The sequence below is a fragment of the Pyrus communis genome, chromosome 6 (genome assembly GCF_963583255.1).
Source record: "Pyrus communis chromosome 6, drPyrComm1.1, whole genome shotgun sequence".
Classification (NCBI taxonomy): domain Eukaryota; kingdom Viridiplantae; phylum Streptophyta; class Magnoliopsida; order Rosales; family Rosaceae; genus Pyrus; species Pyrus communis.
The window spans coordinates 9,496,761-9,508,080 of NC_084808.1; the positions used below are offsets into that span (position 1 = coordinate 9,496,761).

Genomic DNA, 11,320 nt, shown 5'->3' on the forward strand with positions numbered 1-11,320 from the left:
AGGGTGCCACATGATCAATCTCCAGTGCCTCCCCCTTCTGGGGTACTGCCAAGTACTGAGACTTCACATGAGTAACCTTTGTGAAGGCTTCATCCTGTTTGTTTATTTTAACTCATGTGTATGCACATATCTATAATTTCTCAGAGATATTAATAGATAAGCTTTATTTCATTCAATGTATTGTGCCAAATACAATAAAGCACATACTTCACTAAGATATGGTACTTCTGGACCAAATATCAATTTATCTTTACCCATACGAAGATAAATGATCATTCTTAGTGTCGACATCATTTGAGTATTTAACTCATAATCTTCAATCCATATGATTTTTTAGTATTATAAACATCATGGATAAGATTCGTGTTGGTAGATTGTTCGATTTGTAGTTCGAGACAATATCTCTCTCAACACTTTATAATCTTTCTGGACTCTTTAGGAGTCCCAATTTAATATCATCAACTCTTGCAAGAGATTTTAGTATGTTGTAACAATATCATAATGAAAGTACTTACTAAGGCAATTTATACCATCCATTGGTATTGAGTACATATTTTATGCTTTACCTTTTCAGGGCTTTCTTCAAGCAATATGAATCCTTCAGGGATTTTCTACACTTCATGACACATTTTCCTTTAGAATTTATACAGAGCAATTTGCTCCCATATATTCTAAGGGATTTACTTATGGAGATATGATGTGGGCGACATACAACCTTTCGTATATAATTCTCCATTCATATGAATTCCTTTACAACCTTGTGTCATATCATGTGAGTGTATTTCACGGTATTACAAATGCGCATATGTAATCTTCTAGGTTCAACATCTTTTGGCTATTTGTATTGTATTCAAGTATATAGGTCTATTTTTCCACGTTCTTACAAAATTGTAATGGAATTGCCTTTCTCCATTTTTGGCCAATAATTTTGTTGACAGAAAAAAGAACGGGACTCAATATCAACACAGCCCATTGATGACTTTAGTAGCTGCTTATAAAAACCAAAATTACCATTGGTTATCATCAATCTGTGATCCCATATTCTCATGTGCATGTGCATGCATAAAAGCTTTTCATTTCTTTGGATATCCATTGCCTCTTCAAGGGCATTACATTATCTCTTCCAGGATAGTCATAGTTTAGAGAATACAGATCATAATCTCCTCTAGAGTGTTGTAGAGCTTGGATTTTAATCTCCACTACATGAGTTGAGTCATTGGAACCTATACGTCTATCATGCTTCATGCATGAGACATCAACATTCTCATGTCCGCGGATTGTCCTTTCTGGGACGTGTATCCATGGAGCGACTATCATGCTTCCGGCATGTTGCAGTTATGTTTCGGGAATGCAATAGTTCGGTAATGTCATATTCTTCTTCTTTTGAAGGACTGAACCTTTTGAGTTTGAGGGTCTGCCATGCTTCAGGCGTGCAATAAATAAATCATTTGCTTCCACATTATTTTGTCTAACAGGGACATCAATTCTTGTAGTTATATTTGCAGCAAGTATATGTGATTTCATCACTTTCGTGGTATCATTCAATTATTCTTACTTCATTTTCTCATTATTTGCTTCGTGAATCAAAATAACACAAATTCTATTCGTTCTTCTGGAACGGTCATTCTCATCATTCTTCTGGAATGATATTTTCTCATCGTTTTTCTGGAACGAAGTTATTTTCTCCCCCTAACGGCGGGAAAATTGTCTTGTCAAAATGATAGTCTTCAAACCACGCGGTAAACATATCCCCAATCAAGGGTTTTAAATATTGAATGATAGATGATGAATCAAATCCAACATAAATTTCCAATTTGTGTTGATGCCTCATTTTAATATATTGTTGCAGTGCAATAGGCACATGGATAACACAATCAAAAACTCATAAATGTATAATGTTTGGCTGGTTCCCAAACACGAGTTGTATTGAGAAGTATTGATGGTTGGAGATAGGTCCCAACCAAACTAATAATGCATCATGACATGTCACCATGTAGAAAACTTGACGATTTTGTTTTCATGAGCAGAGCGTGGGTAATCAATTTCATCCGTTTAATGAATATTTCTGCTAAACCATTTTAAGTATGGATATAATGAACTTCTGGTCCTTATTTAATAGACTGTAGACTGAGACTCTTATGGCTTCTATTACAATTAAGTTGAGGCACTACGGCACTTCAAACTTACGGTACTCATCAAGGAACTTTATGTCCTGATTTTGAGGATCAAGAGATTTCATGCCCGATCTTTTTGTATGATGAAACTTCAAGTCTAATCATTTTTATATGATGAGGATCAGGAAACTACAGGTTCTGATCTGGTAAAGGAACTTCAGGTCATGTGTATACTCATCATAACAAAAGAAGTACAATAAATAAATTAAAGCAATAGGCGCTAATTCCAACCATAGTAAATAAATTGTATTTAAGTAAATAAAGTTTGTGACAAGGGCGTTAATTCAGCACCTTTCACATAAATCAAAACTTAAAGCAGTAAGCGGTAAAACCATCCATGGTAAATAAATTGCTTTAAAGTAAATAAAACGTGTGAAAGTATTTTAAGCCAACACCATTCACATAAATAAATATATATTTTTCCTTCTTTCTTTACAGATGGTGTAACACCATCCAAAAATCTTTACCCCTTTTTTTTATTATTATTATTTTTTCTTATTCATTCACATGGTGCAACAATCCAAAAAAACTCTGTTTTTTTTTTATCTTTGTTTCCACATGGTGTCTGACACACCATGATTTTTCCTTTTATGTTATTATTTTGTCTTATGCTTTTTCAAAATGTGCTGATGCATCATTCCATTGTTTTTGCCCCTTTTTCTTTCTGCAAAAACCCACAGACTATTACTTTTTCCATGGGAGAGGCCAAATAAGGAATATCATTTCCCACCCCCGTGTTTTCTTCAATTTTCCTTGCATGGTCCAAAGAACATGGCATCACGAAGTAAGAACTTCCATACAAGAACATAGATGACATCGGGGTTGATGGAGGTACAAGAGAGGGTGGCCTATGTGGAGTCAGTCCTGCCATCACCATCTCAGACAACCAAGTATTCATGGGAGTTCTCAAGATCCGTCGAAAACAACGCGATCTGGGTTTCCAAGTCTGATGAGATTCTTCTGGATCTCTGGAAACCAGTTGTCAGGTACAAGTTTTCTTATCTTGTGACGACTGCAGGTCGTTATAAATTTCAATTCTCACCGGAATTCAGTGGAGTGCTTCTGGCGCGGTGGGAGAAACGAAAAATGGACATACCTTTTATTCTGAGAGATTTTAGTTGACGGATGTGAGAGGTAGATAGTGCTTCACCGGATTTATGGTGTTGTGCTTTCCACTGACACAAGAGTTTCTCGTGCTGATAACATGTTGTAAATTCGACGGTGTGTGCAGTGGAATAAATAAAAGAAGACAAAAAATTTACGAGGTTCCTCTATAGTCAATGTGACTGGAGTATGTCCTCGGGGCAGCGGTGGTGCTTCCATTATAATTTAGAATAATAAGAGTACAAAATAACTCTCTCTCTATTATCCCCTCTCCTCTTCCTCTCTTTTCTCTCTTCCTCTTCTTCTCTTTTTTTTCTCTTCCTCTTATGTGAGCCTCATTCGTTTTATAAGCAAAGATAACACTATGAACTTTACAAATTTTCCACAAATGAATAGTGAAAATACTGTGCATAAATAGTATCAGACTATTCATATGGGCCATTCACATATTATTCACAACATCAACAAACATAAATTCACAGAAATTTAAAAAGAAACAAAAGGTGTCTGAAAATCAGTTTTGAATGAAAATTGGAATGTACCTCTAGATTTGGCCTCTAAGCAACGTGGTGGATAATGTATATATGTTGCCTATTCACTTTTTTTATTTTTTATTTTTTGTCAAACCAATAGATTTTGTTATATTAGATATTAGATTAGCCACCGACGAAATTTAAACTCACGCCGTCATGCAAGGGCTCAACACATTTCCACCACTATGGTAAAGAGTCACTTGCTGCCTATTCGTTTCATGAGTGCTTGTTCCATGTAGGGTTTGGGTCCTGCGAGTAGAGGGAGAAAAGTCAACTTTTTAGTGGTCGCTCGGTTGCGTGTGTATCTATACATGCATAACGTCCTCTAATGAACATGCACAACCGAAAAAGTATAGCTATAGGTGAAACAAGAAAGTCTGCTGATCTTTCAAGGAGAAACGTAAGTCTATCCGGCTTAAAAATTTGTGTACAACGTCATTAGAAAAAAAATATGACTACGTTGTAGTTGCAGGTGGCACATCAGGGTGTCCATCGGCAGCAACTTTATCAGCAAACAACTCTGTGCTCGTTCTAGAAAGGGGAGGTCTTCCTGCAACAAATCCGACTTGACTCAAGATGGGTTTATATACGATCTCCAACAAGAAGATGATGGAAAGACACCGGTTGAAAGGATCATGACAGAAGACGGTATTCCTACTGTTAGATGCAGGGTTCTTGGTGGCGCTAGCGTAATCAATACCCGAGTCTACACCAGAGCTTACATGTCATTCTACAACGAATTATGAATTAAATGGGACATGGATTTGGTTAACAAGTCATATGAGTGAGTTGAAGAAACTATTGTGTTCAAGCCTAACTCATTTCCTTGGCAATCTGTTATAAGAGAAGCATTTTCGGAGGCTGGTGGTTTTGGTACTGATAATGGATTCAGTTTGGATCACAATAAAGGAACAACTAACAAGACATGCAGCTGATGAACTTCTTGTTGAAATATCCTACATCGATCGTATCTCTGAGAAAATAAGAGTTTAAATATCCGAACCCCATTCCAACTAATACCGTGACATTTTGTGAAAAAAACTTCACACCTAATGGATTGTGCAATTTGTAATTAACAAGTTAAGCACAATATCAATGTTGTTGGAGTGAGGCTTTAGACCGTCTCTCTGACACGGTAGAGAAGATCATCTTCTCTTCCGAAAATTCTAGTATGTTGCATCAGCGTCCTTATGTTGGTCAACTTATATGTGAAAGTTCTCGTAATTTCATCAACATAACATTGTCCTCCCGAAGTCCAATGGAAGCCTATTTTGTAACAGTTCTGGGTATTACAAACAACTAATACCAGTGTTCTCTCGAGCCTATAGACTTTTTCCTTGTCCATCTTATCCCCTGCCAAATTCGACTTTTGCTCACATTCCTAGCACAAGTCCCAGGATCTTTGCCCTATGTGGCTCCCTCAAGCTAAATTCATTCTCTGATGTAAAAATCGGTCGAAATGTCAGATTCAACTACTTTTAAAAGACTAACGGACCTTTCTCATTGTGTTGAGCCGAATAGCCACATGTGCTCCACATCACCCCATTTGTGTGTCCACATGCTAGGCTTGAAAATTTGCCACACTAAGAGAAGAGACCTTGCGTGAGCTTATAAGTAAGCTTTCCTTGTAACGTATCTAAAGAATGGTTCTCTCATGAATTTCGACGCATAGTGTGAACATGGGACTTTCGTACAATACATCCATGTACTACAATCGCCTATTTAACGGTCAAATATGTTATAGTGACATTCAACGACCATACCTCTCTGGTAAGGAATCTCCCCTGCAATGTCGTTTCCCATGAACTATAAATGACAATCTTGAAACACCTTGTAATTTACTTTCTGAACTAAGACAGGTACGAAAAATACAACGGCAAAAACACATTAGGTTCATTTCTTCAAGTTTCGGCTCAAAAGAACCAACCCGAAGGCAATAAACAATATTGGTCAACTTCCATGTCCAAGGTTAGAAAAATTACATATCCCAACCACAGAAGAACACAAGCAAAACAAACCCTAGCATAACTGATTAAAAGCACAGAAAAACACGAAAATTACTAAAATACGAGCCAAATTTTACATGTATAACAGTCGTTTGCTCCAAAATGGGAACAGAAGAAAAATCGGCAAAGGACAATAGCCATAACTGCAGTCTTGAATGAAATTTTCTATCAGAACGTCATTCCTCCCAAATTCTGACCTGTCTACGCAGAAGTAAGCTTTGATTTCCCAAAACCGATGGATTAGCCACCTCCGGACTTGAGTGTGTTACTCAACCTACATTAACAAGTATATTGTAAAAAAAAAAAGTTGAAAACTAAAAAGAAATTGAAAATTCATCATCACTTGTAACCGTACAAAGTTTTAAAACTATATTTAAGCACACCAAAAAAATTATGTTATGAAAAAATCCCCCCAACCCGCACTATGCATATTGTTCAAAAGGAAAAATAACTGTTATTGGCACTCCATAAAAGTCGCCTTGCAGTCCTCCCTAGTGAAGAAAATAAAGGACGTAGGAGTGCATGATGACTTTAGTGCTAATAACAATTCCCATAGCAAAACTCAAACAGAATGCATATCAGGCAGGAACCAGGATTACAGTCAATGGTTTCAGAAGGGAATTAATGGATAAAGAATCCTAATGACTTCATGTTGGACCCTTGAAATTTCTACTACGTTAGTGGGAACAGTGTTAGCATAAATAGTTAATATTATGCATGTATACAACAAATGTGAAAACTACTAGTACTCGCTTTTTGTTCTAGCTTAGCAGTTGGAGGTCTAATTTTAATTTACCATCACTGACGATTTAACTCTGAAATTATCAAATTTGTTCTACGAGCTCAGTTTCTGCATGATACTCATGGTTAAAATCGTTATAAACACCTTATTGACAACTAAAGTACCAACTAATGCTTTTTGGGACATGTGGCTTCTAATAATGGACACTGAGCATATAACTCAACAACAAGTTACCCGACTTTTCCTTTCCCCTTTGCTCTTCACAAGGGAAGCCAAGACAATAGGTAATAACTATTAGCTCAACCTTTATCCAGTTAAACATCAGTTCAGTGTCATCCAGTTTTAAAACTGTAGAAAATTTCTAGGATACATAAATGTGTAGAACACGTGTAACTACACAGGAACACATCCACCATTTCTAAATAGAATTACAGAAAATTTGACAAAAAGTAACTCATACCAGTCCAAGCCCTCAAATAGGCCTTCCCCTTTTATGGCAGAAGTTTTAAAAATAGCCCACTGGCGATTTTTTATCTTGTGCAACTCTAAAGCCTCAGTTATTGGAGCATCATCAAGTGCACCAGGAAGATCCTAATAAACCAAAGAAAATATAAAAATGATCACATTGAAAAAAATAGGCACATACAAAGATATGAAACTGAACCTTGAATGTAAGAACTGCTGCCCTTTCAAAGTTTTTTAACAAATGACATTTTTCTTGTTCTTATACATATACATATTATTCAAATGATTAAACAGCAATTTTTCACCGAACCATGCAAATCTAACAGGAAATTCCACAAACCTGCTTATTGGCAAAAATGAGGACAACTGCACCTTTCAACTCTTCCTCCTGCCAAAGGGCTCAAAAGCAATAAAACCACTGTCAAATGCACAAATATACATAAATAAAGAACACAACCAATAAGTAAAAGCCAAACTCAAGGGAGTGAGAGAAAGAAAGTAGAATTATGGAATCACAAACATCCAAGGCCAAGAATTCACATTAACAGAAGTTTCTCGCACTACAAAGAATTTCCAGTTTATTATTAAGATTCCCAGAGGCTCCAACTAGATCTATTTATATCCCCTCAAAACAAACTTCTTATATCAATTTCTCTTTCCTTATATTTACATTTACAGCAACAGAGCACTGACAACAATACGGAAGCTAGAATACATGACGCAGAAGAAGGCCTATACTATATATTCCAAAAAATTACTTTAAATATTCAAATCCAAGCCAACAATAAGTTACCTCCAGTATTGCATGAAACTCATCTTTAGCTATTACCAGCCTATCGGTGTCACTAGAATCAACGACATAGATTATGGCCTGAGTATTTGGAAAATAGCATCTCCAATATGGCCTGTGGCACAAAACAATATAGAGTCTGGTGAGCTTATTGTTAACTTAGAAATCACTGGGAGTGACAAACCAAAAGATACTCAAAGTGACCCAACAATACGCATACCTTAAAATTCATAAAAAAGAGTTTCTGTACCACAAAATAGTATGCTCAAGATGCGCATCATATGAAGAATTTCATTAATAATTCCTAATCATAAAGCATTACATCCTATGGATACTTTCTTTATGGGTAAGCAATTCAAAAGGAAAAAATGAAAAACAAACCTTGACCTACCCCTTACAACTGGTATCCATACTGCTCATCCAGGGATCTCCCTTTTGGGTGTCCTTAGTGAAAACAAGATGTTACCCAGCCAAGTTATTTTTATATAAAGCTGCAATGCTAATAAATATCAATGTTTTATCTTAAAACTTAGTCCCGTGTCAAGCTAAAAAATAAAAGGCTTCTATCATCATCTATCCCTCGTATTCCATGGCAAAGCCCTATTATCTAACAACAATTAAGTGTTTTGTATAAAGTTTCCAATAGTGTGTAGTTGAGACTAAAGCACCCTTAGATTAGATCAATTTGGCTTGAGAAACTATATCTCAACATGAATTTACTTGGACACTAATGGCATCCATCAAAGCATTTCAATTAAATAAAGACAGATATTTACACAGTGAATTCAGGCATACAGAATAATCAAAGTGATATTGCAACACCCCGAACTGGATCCAATTAATAATCATAAAACACAGAACTACATTTATACTGAAACTTCAATCAAGCAAAGCTTACAGAGGGTTCTGACAATAAATCCTATAAAATACAAGTACATATTCCATTTATGATATTTTTCTAATACAAGTACATGTTCCCTTTATGATATTTTTCTTCTAATCCTCAATGAAGATTCACTTTAAAAGGCTGGAAAATATGTACTGATCAAGATTCATCTGGCACTTCAGATTACAAAATATTATAACTTATACTTCTATTAATATAAATACAGAAAAGTTTACAAAATATCAAACCATATCAAAAGACCATTTAGTCAAAGAAACAATACCTGATACTTGTCTGTCCACCTGTATAAGCAAACAATAACAAATTTATTAGAACAATGCAAAAACGTGACTTCTCTTTTTGTTTTTTTTATCAAGAAACTGACATGAGTCCATAACTTGAGCTTTAAAAGTTATTATCCATCATATTAAAGATTAAAACATTATATAAGTAGTGAAAATGATGTAAGAGCTTTTTCCATTATCCAGAAGGAAATACACGTTAACATTGCTTCCAAAAATTACAACAATGCACCAGTAGTCATGAAAGGCAAAGTTTAAAACCAAAATATCATGACCATAGCATACTGCCTCCTTAAAAGAAAATTCAATATACAATAAACTAAAATAATTCTGTACATGAACACAAACTCCACTTAAGCCACAAAAACCAACAAGCAAAGTATAACACATTCAAACACGCAGAATATAGATAAGAATATACACTTCTCTGTAATGACAGGATAAAAGACTAGATTATTTCAACTTTGTACATTTCATATTAACTGATAATTTTGTTTACGTTAAGTACATGAACACAGCCAACCACCAGAAAGGGAGGGGAGGGAGTGATCAAAGTTAGGCCTAATACATCCGCCTTCAGTTGGGGAAATAGATATCATGGTCTTAAAGAAGAAAAATTGATAAAACCAAACGACATATTTTCTTTTGAATATTTTGGTAAAAGCATCCATTTTAATATGGTTATAGAGGTCCAATCCAGTCATGAATAGCTTAAGTTCAAGCCATGGTGTCTTTCAATCCTGTTTGTTGATTCAAGGAACAAATCAAGCTCAAGCTTGTATCAGTCGCCTAGGCATAAAATTAAGCTGTGAATCACATCAAAACCATCTCCTTAATATTGTACTAAAATTCATGTGATTCCAACAATAAATCAGCTTCTCATAAGTCATTTGAAATAGGATCAACAAGTACAATCTAAATCGAACATGACTAGAGTTTGAACCCTACTGTTTTGGATATGGATCTGGTTCTCTGATCCACTAAGTATTCAAATTTACAACCGTTACAATTATAAGGTTATTGAAATACGTATCCAAGTTTTTTTGTCTCACTAAGAGTTTTACCCCTAACATTCATACTGACTCTACAAAATTAATTAAATCAAAGCACATCTAATTTCCAACTTCAGGTATACTCTAAATAGCAGGTCATTGTTCTCCTACAATATGGAATCAAAGTAGCATATCTCACTTCATGCCTACTGAAGATACAAGTAGGGTATATATATAGGCATACCGAGATCCCAGACTTGGAACTTGATGTTGTTGTACTGCACTGTCTCAACATTAAATCCAATCGCTGCATCCAAGTAAAAGAGATGATTTAACAAAATATCTAATTTCTAATCCGAGGAACACGGTAAGCTGCACAAACTCGCTAGGCTACCATTCAAGCAGTACATTGACTTGTTACATTCAAATTTTCATCTTGTAATTTGTGAGCAACCAAACAACAAGAAAATCAAATACAACCCATAAACAACCGAACCCGAAGAAACGAAAAGGAATACCAACTTGGGATCGTGGAGACAACCTCCCCCATCTGGAGCCGATCTGGGGAAAACCCAATGCAAGTCAGAAATCACCCAAAATTAGCACAAACCCACTTCACAAAATCGAAAAAAAAAACACAAAAGGGCAGTGAAATCGCACAGAGAATGGTGGTTTTGCCAGCATTGTCCAATCCGAGGACGAGGATCCGAGCTTCCTTGTTCCCAAACAGGGAAGAGAACATTTTAGTGAACAAAATGCCCATCTTTGTGCGAGATTTGATTTCGCCTCAGCGCATGAATGGGCTCCGAAATCAAACGGATTTGAATCCTTTTATGGGTCTGAGATCGGATCTTGAACGCAGAACCCTTTACCTCCCTGCAAATACCACCAGAGTGAGAAAAGTGTGATCACGGGGAGAGAGAGAGAGAGAGGGGGGGGAGAGATTTGCGTGCCTGGGGAAAGAGAGAGGGCCTGCCTGCTTGTGAAAATTGCTGAGGATTTGTGAAATTTTGAGAAATTTGAAAATTGGGGGTGGTCGAGATAAGAATTGTTTTGTTCTTCTCCGTTTGCAATTTTCTGAGAGGAACGAATCGAAATTGGGGAACACGGAGAATCCGAAATAACGCAGTCTGGCATTTTAGAGGAGTTTTATTCCCGTGATCAGCGTGCCGTAAAATATTCTTCGTTCAGTGGGACGCAATTGCTTACGTGGTAATATTCTGCTCGTTGATTACAAGAGGATCCTTGTTGGATCTTTTTTACGAGGATCTTGGGATTCTTCAATCACATCCGTTCATCGTACATCGTGCAATTAGTTTTTTTTAG

The 11,320-nt window shown here is 36.1% G+C and overlaps 1 protein-coding gene across 2 annotated transcripts; it reads right to left on the minus strand.

Moving 5' to 3' along the window:
- Positions 1 to 5,680: 5,680 nt before the first annotated feature.
- LOC137737123 (ADP-ribosylation factor 1-like) lies at positions 5,681 to 11,117 on the minus strand. Of its 2 annotated transcripts, none has more exons than XM_068476507.1 (9): positions 10,971 to 11,117; positions 10,655 to 10,870; positions 10,517 to 10,555; positions 10,239 to 10,301; positions 8,984 to 9,002; positions 7,818 to 7,929; positions 7,365 to 7,412; positions 7,020 to 7,150; positions 5,681 to 6,091 (listed from the first exon to the last, which is right to left on the minus strand). In XM_068476507.1, exons 2-9 carry the CDS (start codon positions 10,755 to 10,757, stop codon positions 6,058 to 6,060), a joined length of 549 nt encoding a protein of 182 aa, XP_068332608.1. In that variant the 5' UTR covers positions 10,758 to 10,870; positions 10,971 to 11,117; the 3' UTR covers positions 5,681 to 6,057. The 2 variants fall into 2 exon arrangements, with proteins under 2 accessions (XP_068332608.1, XP_068332607.1); XM_068476506.1 differs by having other exon boundaries at positions 10,948 to 11,117.
- Positions 11,118 to 11,320: the final 203 nt, after the last annotated feature.

Bases quoted from the DNA above. Each gene is read 5' to 3' on its own strand.
- LOC137737123 (XM_068476507.1), bottom strand. From the start codon at position 10,757: ATGGGCATTTTGTTCACTAAAATGTTCTCTTCCCTGTTTGGGAACAAG. The intron at 7,413-7,817 runs GTAACTTATTGT...GCCCTTTGGCAG, and splicing joins AGTTTCATGCAATACTGGAG to GAGGAAGAGTTGAAAGGTGC. The intron at 7,151-7,364 runs GTTTGTGGAATT...TTGGTTTATTAG, and splicing joins TCATTTTTGCCAATAAGCAG to GATCTTCCTGGTGCACTTGA.